A 12,160-nucleotide genomic window follows, 5' to 3' on the forward strand; every position below is an offset into this window, starting at 1 on the left:
GGACTACCGTAAGCTAAATGCTGTAACTCGTCCCGACAACTATCCAATACCACGCACCGATGAGCTACTGGAGAAATTGGGACGTGCCCAGTTCATCTCTACATTGGACTTAACCAAGGGGTACTGGAAAGTACCACTAGATGAATCCACCAAAGAAAGCTCAGCCTTCATCACCCATGCAGGGTTGTATGAATTTAATGTGCTTCCTTTCGGGCTGCGAAATGCACCCGCCACCTTCCAAAGACTTGTAGATGGTCCCCTAGCAGGATTGGAAGAATATGCAGTTGCCTACCTCGATGATGTGGCCATTTTTTCTGATTCATGGGCAAAACACCTAAAACACCTGGAAAAAGTCTTTGAGCGCATCAGGCAGGCAGGACTAACTGTTAAGGCTAAAAAGTGTCAACACAGAGTGACTTACCTGGGACACCAGGTGGGTCAAGGAACAATAAACCCCCTACAGGCCAAGGTGGCTACTATCCAAAAGTGGCCTGTCCCAAAGTCAAAGAAACAGGTCCAATCCTTCTTAGGCTTGGAAGGGGATTACAGGCGATTTGTACCACACTACAGCCAAATCACTGCCCCACTAACAGACTTGACCAAAAAAACCCAGCCGAACGCAGTTAAGTGAACTAATAAGTGTCAAAAGGCCTTTACCCAGCTTAAGGCGACACTCATGTCTGACCCTGTGCTAAGGGCCCCAAACTTTAACAAAACATTCTTAGTAACCACAACTGTGTCTAAGTGTGGTGCAGGAGCAGTCTTAATGCAAAAAGGACTGGATCAAAAATTTCATCCTGTCATGTTTCTCAGCAAAAAACTGTCTGGGGGGGGAAAAAAAAAACAAACCCACTGGTCAACCAGTAAAAAAAAATGCTACGCCATTGTGTATCCCCTGGAAAAGCTACACCCATATGTTTGGGGACGGTGTTTCCAGCTACAAACAGACCATGCTGCCCTAAAGTGGCTTCATACTCCCAAGGAAAACAATAAAAAACTGCTTCAATAAAGTTTAGCTCTTCAAGATTTTAATTTTAAAATTCAACACATTTCAAAAGCTTCTAACAAAGTAGCTAATGCACTCTCCCATAAAAGTTTCCCAAAATCAACTGGTTAAAAATTGTTTAAAATGTAAAAAGTCTTGTAGTTTACATAATTAGTACTATACGTAAAGGTGCATGTGTTTTATTAATCTGTTTGTTCTAAAGTTCTAGGAAAAAATCACCGCCAGTGTGGTTCCACACTGTCTGAGATTTGGGGGGGTGGTGTCATAAACAGATGGTTAAGGGTTAATGTCTCTTATCTGTAAAGGGTTAAGAAGCTCAGTAAACCTGGCTGACAACTGACCAGAGGACCAATAGGGGGACAAAATACTTTCAACTCTTGGTGGAGGGAAGTCTTTGTTTGTGCTTTTTGTTTTGTTCCTTGTTCGCTCTTGGGACTAAGAGGGACCAGACATACACCCAGGATCTCCAAATCTTTCTAAATCAGTCTTTCATGTGTCAAAATTATAAGTAATAGCCAGGCAAGGCGGATTAGTTTTATGTTTGTTTTCTCAACTTGTAAATGTTTCTTTTTGCTGGAAGGATTTTTACCTCTGTTTGCTGTAACTCTGAATCTAAGGCTGGGGAGGTGGGGGTCCCCTCTGGTCTATATGAATTTAAGTACCCTGTAAAGCATTTTCCATCCTAATATTACAGAGATAATTTTTACCTTTTCTTTCTTTAATTAAAAGCTTTCTTTTTAAGAACCTGATTGATTTGTCCTTGTTTTAAGATCCAAGGAATTGGGTCTGAACTCACCAGGGATTGGTGGGGGGAAGGTAAATTCCTCCTTGGTTTAAGATCCAAGGAGTTTGGATCTGTGTAAAGCCTCTCAAGGCAACCCAGGGAGGGGAAGTCTGGAGGGGGGATGGTTAATTTCTCCTTCTTTTAAGATCCAAGGGGTTTGGATCTGGGTTCCCAAGGGAACGTTTTGGGGGAACAGGAAGTGTGCCAGACACTAAATTCTGGCTGGTGGCAGTGTACCAGATCTAAGCTAGGAATTAAGCTTAGAAGTGCTCATGCAGGTCCCCACATTTCGTACTCTAAAGTTCAAAGTGGGGAAAAAACCTTGACACCTTCCAATACCTGAAACACCTTCAGACAATACAGACTGATGGTTCCCCCTGAATTTATACTGCTGTCACTAACAAAGAAGCCTGATCATTTGCTAGTATGGCTCTAACAGTCTCACCGCCTAATACAAAGCATGCTAACCTGTGCTACGGGGCTCATCCCTCAGTAAGAACATTTAGGGTAAAGTCAGTGAAGAAAAAACTTTTTTCCCCCCTCCTTAAATCACTGCAGAACCGTTAATATAAATCAGAAAACGAAAAGCCAGCTCAGACTATTTAGCAAACTCCCCTTCACCCCACCATACCTGAATCTTCCCCTAGCATTACTTTTATTCCCCACTGGTACATCTATGACAGTACTAAGTATTTCACAGACAAACACGATATCTTATTAAAATAATTTGGCATCAGAACTGCAGGCCCAGAGGGAAGTACTACTGCATGTTTCAAACTGCAATAACTTAATCTGCCATTTCAGTAGGATATGGTTCTATTACTTTCTTGTCCTAAACCTTTATGCAGTTACTAGGCACTGTTTTAACTGCTGCCATGTTTCAATCCTGGTACAGCAGCATTTCAATGGTGAATTAAATAACCACTATATATAAAGCTCACCAAGCAACTACTGATCTAAGGATCTGTTCTGATCCCAATCCTGCAATGAGCTCTCTGCAGTGCTCCACAGACTTCAGTGAGGCTCTGTGCAGGTCCAGGGTTTCATCTACCAAGAATTCACTTCAGGATCATACTCTAGTTTGTGCAGCACTTTGGAATCCTTAGGGATTAAGCACCATTAAAAATGCAAAATATTAGTTCAGTAGTCTGACATCTGAAACGCTACCACACAAAAACAGTGACACTCTGAGCTAACTGAAGTTTCTAACTGGTATTTTGGTCACTCATTTCACCTGTATATTTCTTTTTAAATTGTATAGCATCTTGTACTTCAAGGCAGATGCTATATAAATAAAACAGTGATTCCATTTTCCTTCCATTGTGTCCCTGGTATTCCAGAATGAAATGAACTAGAAAAATGACAAATACTATCAAACCAGTTTGACTTCTGAATTATGTCAGAAAGGAAAACACTATGTTTATATAGCATCAGACAAAGCCACAGGGCTCCTCAGCTATGTTATGACACAACCACTACACCTCAAGCAGCTTGCAATTTAATTTACTATCATTTTAATTTCATGTTTTTAATAATTTACTCTGCAGTTACTCTTCACTTTCTGTACTTAATTGCAACTGCTTTTCATTTCACAGGTAGAAGAGATTCCTGTCTCTGCAGGCTAGTAGGTATTTTGGGGTCTTCAGGAAAAAGGGAGAGAGAAACGTAAGATTTATAATAATCTATGTGTTCCATCAAAAATCCTGGCTCGGCTGCATTTTGTAGAGAAGTGATCTCTCAGTCAAATGCACAATTGCAAGAAGTGTTCATGGCACAAAACATATTCAGGTGACTGGGTTCTATTCCCAGCTCTGCCAGACTTCCGGGGTGACTTTAGGCAAGTCACAGCATGACTCAGCCTCAGTTTCCCTATCTGTTAGAAGGGAATGAAGCTTAATTAACATTTGGCAAAAGGCTCTGAGGTCTCAGATGAAAGGACTACAGAAGGGCACAGTATTTAAAATGATTATTCTGCACTGCTGGGGAGCGTGTGCATCGGAAAAAGCCTGGCACAGAGGGATATTTTATAAGGATTATGCCACATTTTGGCAAAGAAGAAAGGACATTTCAGTTATGGATGAAATAATTCATGGGTATAGAGAATACAGATTTTTGCAAAGTGCTTTGAGATAAAGCATTACTGAAACCTTAATGCAGTTTTAGCGGCCATTATCTTACGGGAAGCTCTGAATGGACAGTTTCAAAGGCTACAGAAATATTCTGTAACATGAGATTCTGAACCAGTGTGAATGCCAATGAAATGGAATGATCCTTCAGGAGCTATAAATACTAAATATTATTATTCCAAGTTGCTGCAGGTTCCTGTGAACATACTGGTAATTAGAGCTCTGCCTAAACTAAGATTATGCTGGATTGTAGATGGCATATTACGTAATAAACGCATGAGATACACAGCACTACAGAAGTGCCTAAAAGTGGATCATTTCCTTTAATTCACCCTCTTCCAGCCCAGGGATGTGTTAACACTGGGTACTATGACGCGTATAGTTATGGTTTACATATACAGTCAATAAAGCCTTTTAGAGCCCACCTGAGCAAAGGGTGCCACACACAAGTGTCTGCACAATTGCTTCAAGCTGTCAGAAGTGCCTTTCTAAAACTATCTGGCATAGGGAACGCTACTGAAATAAATCCACCATTGTTATAGCTACCAGCAGGACACGGGACAGCCCCTGGGGGAAAGGGCGGCATGAGCACTCTAGAAGGGAGTAGCATGGAAGTGCCCAGTGGCCAGCACAGGCTTCAATCTGCTTGGGAGAGAGAAGGGCAGAGCCAACGGCAGACAGTGGCGATGAGCCACGCAGAGGACCAGAAAGGTCTCTCGCCCGTAGGGCCAAGGGCAGCGAGGAGGGTGGCTCTATCAGGCGCGGATATGCTCACCCCACTGCAGGATCCAGAGGCCAGTGGGGCTGCCCCCAGAGGGCAAAGGGACCGGGGGCTGCACGTCCGGCGCGGGGGGAGGCGCTCGGCCAAGGACCAGGTGCAAGAAGCGCGGCCAGGGGAGCGCACGGCCCGGGGCCAGGGAGGCTCCACCCGCGCTGCGGCCGGGCCGGGCCAGGGGGCCGCAGCCAGCAGCTCCATCAGCGGGAGGTCAAGGCAGGCACGGCCACCGGCGACCCCGGAGCAGCTCCTAGTCGCGGCGCCGGCAGAAGGTGGTGGGGTCAGGAGCCCGGCCGCGCGCCGCTTCCCGCCCTCATGCGCCTGCCCCACCTCCGCCCCCATCCGCCCGCCCCAACCCCCTCCCCGGGCCCCGCCGCGCCAACGACGCGAGCCCCCGGCTCGGCCGGCCCACAGCCGTCGAACCCGACCAAAACACAACCCCGCGCGCGACCGGGCAGCGGAAGCGCGGGCGGGCCTGCCTACCCGCTGGCCGGGCCCCCGCGCGGCCGCGCCGCACTCCCCAGCTGGAAGGGGCCCCCACGGGCCGGTGATTAAAAGTGGGACCGCGCGCAATTAACCTGCGGCCGCCTACCGCCCCGCGTTGGCCACAGCTTTACCTGAGCCTCTCCACCACACTGGACCAACTACCACGCGCCCGCCCCGATCCAAAACGTACCGGAGAAAGGCGGGCAGGCCGGCCTGTGGCGCCCCCCGCCACGTGACCCGGCGGCGCCTATTTTCCCTCTTCCGTCCTGTCACGTGGCTCGGCCCTGCGCCTCCCTTGCCCTCCGCGCTGTCACGTGGTTCTGACGCAGGACGCCGCGCCCCCCGCCCGCGTCACGTACGGGCGCACTGTGGCCTGCAACGCGGCCGCGCAGTTGGGGGCCCGCGGCCGGCAGTGGCGGGGATGGCGACTCCAGCAGCAATTGGCTCGCGGGGTCAAACGTAGGTGCCGTGGATGGCCTAGGGGAGCCTGGAGGCGGCCGGCCCGGCCGGCCCGAGGGGGACGCCCGGCGCCCCCCGCTGCGGCTAAGCGGGGGCGAGGCTCCTGCCCGGGCCCCCCAGCCAACCACGTGGAGGAGCAGGGGGGGCTCTGCGGGCGGGGCACTTTCCCGCCAGCCGGGGCCCGGGTCCTGCCTCGGGTCCCTGCCAGCCGGGGGGGATTGAGGTCCATAGTGGGGGGGTCTGCCACGGGGTCCCTGCCCAGCCGGGGGGGGGGATTGGGAGGTCCATAGGAGGGGGGTCCGCCTCGGGGTTCCCTGCCAGCCGGGGGGGGATTGAGAGGTCCATAGGTGGGGCGGGGGTCCATTCTGCCTCCGGGGGTCCCGCCAGCCGGTGGGGGGGATTGGAGGTCCTATAGTGGGGGGTGCCCTGCCAGCCGGGGGGAGTTGGGTAGTCCCATTAAAAGGGGCGCCGCTTCTGGGGTCCCGCCAGCGGGGGATTGGGCAGGCTCCATAAAGGGCGGCTGCCTCGGAGGTCCCTGCCAGCTGGGGGAGGAATTGGGAGGCCTGCAGTGGGGCGCGTTGCCCCCCACACAGGGGACGCAGCCCCTTCGAAATGGCCATTGTGAGCTGTACACTCGGGCGCTACATCTGCTGTTGGGAAATCAACCCTCTCGGGCTTCTCCACTGCTGGAGAGTTGTTCTACGGGAGCTGCCAAACCCAGCTGTGGGTAACACGGTATTGGGAGCACCAGGCTTGACTCGTTGCAGACAGGGGGAGACGGGGCATGGCAGGTGCTTTGGCCTCCGAGGTAACAGTATTTTGGCTCTGCTGGGTTCTAACATCTTTTCTTTTCACTGCACTTAACTAGGTGTTTGTGCTGCTGTTCATCTTTGTGAAAAGGCAGATAATGCGCTTCGCCATGAAGTCCCGCCGGGGGCCCCACGTGCCGGTTGGACAGCATGCCCCCAAGGTCTGTTTGTGGGGTTTGCCTCTTATTGGCTGCAGCGGGAGGTTATGCTTTGGGTGATCAGTTTGCTTATTTAGATAAGGCTTTGTGTTTATTGATGCTGCAGCATACAAAAATAGGAAGCTATATTCCAAGCTAAACAGGGCCAGATGGGGACAGTTCTTAGATGGGAGATCTTCAGGGAATAGCGAGGTGCTGCAGGAAATGGTCTTGGCCCTTCTTTTCCCCATGAGTCACTACTGAACCCAGTCTCCAGCCCGGAGCTAGAGAATGCCGTGCTCCTGGAGGATACCATCTTTCTGATGAGTTTTAAAATCAATGCTCTCGTTAAAGATTCTGTGACGCACTTTGTAATAGTCGGGACATTAGCTGTAGTGTCCTGGCTAAAGGAAAGCTCTGATGGCCACATCTACACTGAGCGCTATAGCACCACAGTTCTGGCACCGTAGGGCTATAGCACAGAATCTTCCTGCAGTGCCCAAAGGGGTTTCTCTGTTGTGGTAGGAACTCCACTTCTCCAGTGATGGCTGGGTCAATGAAAGTTTTCAGTTGACCTAGCTGTGCCTACACTTGGGGCTAGTGCGGCTCTGAGGTGTGAATTTTTCACCCCCCAGAGCGCCTTGATCTAACTTTTAAGTGGACACCAGGCCTGATAGCTGTGCTCCAACTCTGTGAATTCTCCTTGACTATGGGAATCTTCACTTCCTGGATTAAATGGTTGCAGAGTGTTAATTTCTGTTGTTAAGTAATTGCTGCATCTCAGGGCTGGGTACAGTGGTCCCTATCACGGGTGCTTTGGGAAGGAGGATGCTCTATAAATGTAAGATGCTCTTGTTCTCTTCTGGACAGGACCTGAAAGAGGAAATTGACGTTCGCCTCTCAAGGGTACAGGACATTAAGTATGAACCCCGACTGCTAGCTGAAGATGATGCCAGGCTCTTCCAGCTAGAGACACCAGGAAGCCAATGTACTGTGTCTTCTAAATCTATGCACCCTAACTTATTGATGAGTATATTGGGTGGAGGGGGAGGATGATCCAGGCCTTCCTGTTCAGCCTTCCAACCTCCACAGTGCAAACATCATCCTCGCGACTGCGCTCAGAACCTGAGAATGCTGATGTTAGACTGCTGGCTTTTGAGCCTGTCAGGCTCTTGCCATAGTATTAACTGACCTGCTGCAATGGAGTTCTGGGCTCAGTCCTTCCCCGTGGGACAGGTGGTGCCATCGCTGAGCTGCTCATGGTTACCAAGCAGCCTGTCACATCCGAAGCCGGCAGGGTCCCTAACCCGGACTCAGGCTTGGTTAAAATCAAGCCACCTGCAGCCCTGTCCCTGTCTTTAATACACAGAAGCAGCCCGTGGGGACCAAGGCTCCCATCACACAGGCTGAAATGAAGCCATTCAGCTCAAAATGGGGACTAGCGGGTATGGAGCTGTTGTTCCCCTCTGCCATATCACAGGAAGGCAGCCCCAACCTATGGTGTATAGCTGTCTGGGCCACCACTGCTCTGACACTCCAGGCTTTACTTTTCTCACCAAGCAGAGCAGAAACCCCCAGACAAAGGAAACTGATTGTCAGTTACCATTGGTGCTGCATAATCGGATTAGTGTCATTCTGCGATTTGCACGGGGCTAGCCTCATTGCCAGAGCGGATAATCTCCTGTTCACCCAGCCCCCACTTGTGCCAACTTGCTGGTGTATGTGTGTGTGTGTTTTCTTTCTCCAGACCAGTTTGTGTGTTGTCTTTTCCAGGTTGCTATAACTACTTGTACAGAATGAAGGCACTGGATGCAATCAGAGCTTCTGGTAAGAGAGAGTCCATAGGTGGGGAGTGTGGCCAGTCGGGGACATGTCCCTGGAGCCTAGTCCGAAAGCCTAGTGCTAGCACAAGGGTTCTCAGCCTGGGGGCTGCCACCATATCCCTAGATGGGAGGGGTTCCCAGCTAAGGAATTGAGGTCCTCACTAGATGAGGTAGAGATGTCTGCTAGAGGGAAAGGTTGAGAACTTCTGGGCTAGAACATGAAAATTAGTATGTGACACAAATAAAGTAAAGTAGAAGCTAATTTGATCTAATTAGTCAGTATCCAAGGTGAGTAAAATACAGAACGTAACAGACAGCAGAAGCCATGGGAAGTTATTTACACTGAGTCTTTCCTTTCTAAATTATCTGCAGTGTCACAGGAAAAGACATTCCTCAAATACTACGCTGCCTGGCTTTCTGAAGGGATCCCGCACAGTTGTGTGCCTCACTGTCGGGGTGGGGGTGTCCAGTTTGAGACACCGAGGCTTGATTTTCTGAGAAACTCCCCAAATTAGTAAAGGCTTATGCAGACTTAGGCTGTAAAGTGTCTGTCTTGTGCTCCCATTTGATGCAGTGATTCATTGAACCATCCTAGCTTCAGTCTCTCTGCCTGCAGCAAGAACCTGGTCTCTGCTGTATGGTGCCTCCGTCAGAAAGGCAGAGGTGCAGACGGAGGAGTTTGTTGGATGGTTTGGGTCACTCACGAGGACGGACTCTCTTCCAGGCCCCTGGAGTGTGTGTCACACTCATACCTCCCCATCACTGGTATCATGTGTTGCTTTGTTTTTTCAGAGATCCCATTTTATGTAGAAGGCCGACACCCCCAGTCCTTAATGGGAAAGAATTTCCATGCCTACCTGTTGGAGCTGAGAAATTCCAGCACTCCATTCAGAGGTATCCGCAAAACCTTGATTGACACCCTCCTGGATGGGTATGATACTGCTCGCTATGGGACAGGGGTGAGTGTCAGCCCAGATCTTCTTTGGTCTTTGCCAAAGGGGTGAATTCCCGCAGAGCCAGGTCTTTCACCTCGCAGCATTTCCCCACAATTCCCCTCTGTTCTGCCCGCTGCTGCGAACAGGACCAAGGACAATGCATGCCAGGAATCCAGGATCTCTAAAGCGCTCTTCTGTTTGTGTTCAGGTCTTTGGGAAGATGGAATATCTGAAGTACCAGGGTGCCCTGACTGAGCTTGCGAACATGTAAGTGTAACTGGCAATGGGGATGTTTAACATCCGAGCCTTGGGCTGCATGGCAATCCATTGAAGGGGGTTGTGGATGGTGAAATTCTGCAGCTGGCTGTGTCTGTACAGGGACTGAGAAGGGAGAGGCCAAAACCCAATTGACAAAGATGTGTACCCTTTAGGAAGGCCCCCAAAATAGTCCCAGCCAGCAGAGTTCCTAGTGCTTTCATGGTTGTCGGAGGCAGGCAGTCTGTCTCTCTGAGGCATCGGGTGAGGGACGGAGCCACTTGACCCAGTTCTTAAGGCCCTTACCTCAGAGCTGTGAGGCAGAGCAACCAAACTGACAGAAAAGCAGCGTCTGTAGGGCTCAGGTCAGGAGTGGCCTGGGGCCTGCAACCTATGGCAGCCAGCATGGCTTCTGGTCCCGTCTGTTGTTCAGTTTCCTTGTGGTGTTTTCCTTGACCACGCCTAGGCTGTCCCTTGTACAGGTTAACGAGTACACTCTGCCACAATTTGCCTGCCCAGACCTGCCTTCCGAGAGCCTGCCCCCATTGATTTAACTGACTGGCACATCTCATTAGGCTTCTTGCAGTCACATTCGCTCAGGAAGGGTTGCTCTCTGTTCCGGATGGATTCAGTAACCTCTCCTTTTTCTCCACAGTATCAAAGCGCGAGGAGGTAGCAGCCAGAGGCAGCACCAGTCAGCAGCAAAGGACCTCACGCTCTCGCCTGATATCTCCAACCCAACCACCATCCAGGTCACCTACCTGCCTTCCAGCCAGAAGAGCAAACGTGCCAAACACTTCCTGGAGCTGAAGAGCTTCAAGGACAACTACAACACACTGGAGAGCACCCTGTGAGCTGCGGCAGGAGCACTGCTCCTGGGACCTGCCACTGAGAGCCCCTTGCTGGGTGGGGCAAGTCACAAGGGGCGTTTGGCAACAGTCCATGTCCAGGTGGCAGCTGGAAGGCGGGAAGTCACTGGGCTCATGGGTCACTCTCTGCTACATGGAGTTGGATTTAACAGCGACATCATGCTGGGGATACCTGGCCTCTGGGCAGGAGGCCCTTTCCAAAGCTGTGTATAGGCTGCAGAACAGGGAGCTGAGCAGCAGCCGGCATGGGCCTTGTGGTTTGGGCTCTGAAGAGATTCCAGACGCAATCCCGTTTGAGTGGCTAGTGTCCCTCTGGAGCCTCTAGCCCTGTGAACAGAACATTTGAGTAGCTTGAGCTTATTTATAAAAGACACTGCTCCAGGGCAGTGCTCCTGCACCTCTCCGTACTGACTGTGCTGGCTTCATTTACTCCACCAACCCTCCATCTCTCCCAGCGATGGCTCGAGGGCTGAGGCCAGAGGTAGTTTCCAGCTCCCTCGCTGGAGCCACTGACTGGGCTTTCCAAAGGCTAAATGCCTGGGGCGGGGGAGAGTGTTGGTTCCCTCTGATCCAAGCAGGGCCTGTGGTTCCATCCGCCCCCTCCTTCTCAGCCTGTTGTGCTTGAATTGCCTTTTAGACCGGGGGCGAGGGGGGGTGTTGATATCTTCAGCCTAGTTGAACCCCACCCCCACAGTGAATGGCTGTGTCCTGCTCTTGGGGGGTGAGGGTGCTGCTGCTCACTCTCTCTTCCACATGCCCCAGCTGGGTGAAAACCTTCCCTGTTCTCTGCTGCTCTCACCAGCACCTCATGCCATTCACCATGGACTCCTGCAGGCCACCTGGGGAAGGGGCAGCAGCGCAGCCTCTGGCGAAAGCTCCCAGGCTGCCAGCAGTCCCTTGCAAACTGAGTATGCTGCGTGCCAGTCACCTGGGCTTGGCAGATCCCAGCTCTGGGCTGGAGGAGGTGCCCCTGGCAGCCAGGCCTGCTCTCTCTCTTTTTAAATTGCTGTTTAATAAAAGGAACATTCCCGTGTGGCCAACATGCACCATTGCTCTTTGATGGCAGGAAGCCCCTATTTGACCTCCTCAGGGCTGCATATGCTGCTCTCGGGACAGCCTGCACCTTGGCCCAGCTGCTGGGGCGTGACTAAGAAAAAGTGGGGGAAGTGTCTAATCCCAGGGTGGAGGTGGCTGGTGCAGCTGCCTGGGCTCTCCAGGGAGTGGGTGTGGGGGCTTCCGAGAAAGGTCTCTGCACTGAGCAGCCTCCTGCATCACCTAGCCAAGAACAGCTGGGAGCCCCCAAGGCTCTGCTGCCTGCCTGCTTCCTCTCCAGCTCAGGAACGTGGGCCCTTCCCTGGCGAAGGGCTCTGCAGAGTGCCCCCTCCACTCGGGCTGGCTACAGTGGGATTACACACTGCTACTGGCAGGCTGGGACTCTCACTGCATCGCATGCTTCTTTCTCTGTCTCCACCTCCCTGGGAGAAAGGGTGGGGTGGCTCCTTATTTTACACATGGGGAGCAGAGGAGGTGACCCACCACTCTGCCTGCAGAGCTGGGATGAAAAGGCAGAGTCTTGGCTCGCTTTCCCTGTCTCAGCACCAGTTGGGGTGGGGTCATTCCTGCATGGGCTCTCAGGGCAGGAGGGTGGGCGCTGCGTCCCAGGAAGAGCAGTTCAGTTTTGTAGATGGATTTGGGG

At 51.6% G+C, this 12,160-nt stretch overlaps 2 protein-coding genes across 2 annotated transcripts in view; both read left to right on the top strand.

Moving 5' to 3' along the window:
• Positions 1 to 12,160, top strand: part of NUP210L (nucleoporin 210 like) — a 121,741-nt gene that overhangs the window by 7,917 nt on the left and 101,664 nt on the right. The gene's annotated exons all lie outside the window — the stretch shown is intronic.
• On the top strand, positions 6,505 to 11,506 carry LTAP1 (lipid transport auxiliary protein 1). Its single transcript, XM_032793706.2, has 6 exons — positions 6,505 to 6,606; positions 7,453 to 7,570; positions 8,356 to 8,409; positions 9,198 to 9,364; positions 9,549 to 9,607; positions 10,251 to 11,506. The coding sequence occupies exons 1-6, from the start codon at positions 6,544 to 6,546 to the stop codon at positions 10,447 to 10,449; spliced, it is 660 nt and encodes a 219-aa protein (XP_032649597.1). The 5' UTR covers positions 6,505 to 6,543; the 3' UTR covers positions 10,450 to 11,506.

This window comes from Chelonoidis abingdonii, chromosome 11 (assembly GCF_003597395.2).
Source record: "Chelonoidis abingdonii isolate Lonesome George chromosome 11, CheloAbing_2.0, whole genome shotgun sequence".
Taxonomy (NCBI): domain Eukaryota; kingdom Metazoa; phylum Chordata; order Testudines; family Testudinidae; genus Chelonoidis; species Chelonoidis abingdonii.

Bases quoted from the DNA above. Each gene is read 5' to 3' on its own strand.
- LTAP1 (XM_032793706.2), top strand. From the start codon at position 6,544: ATGCGCTTCGCCATGAAGTCCCGCCGGGGGCCCCACGTGCCGGTTGGA. The intron at 7,571-8,355 runs GTACTGTGTCTT...TGTCTTTTCCAG, and splicing joins AGAGACACCAGGAAGCCAAT to GTTGCTATAACTACTTGTAC. The intron at 9,365-9,548 runs GTGAGTGTCAGC...GTTTGTGTTCAG, and splicing joins CTGCTCGCTATGGGACAGGG to GTCTTTGGGAAGATGGAATA.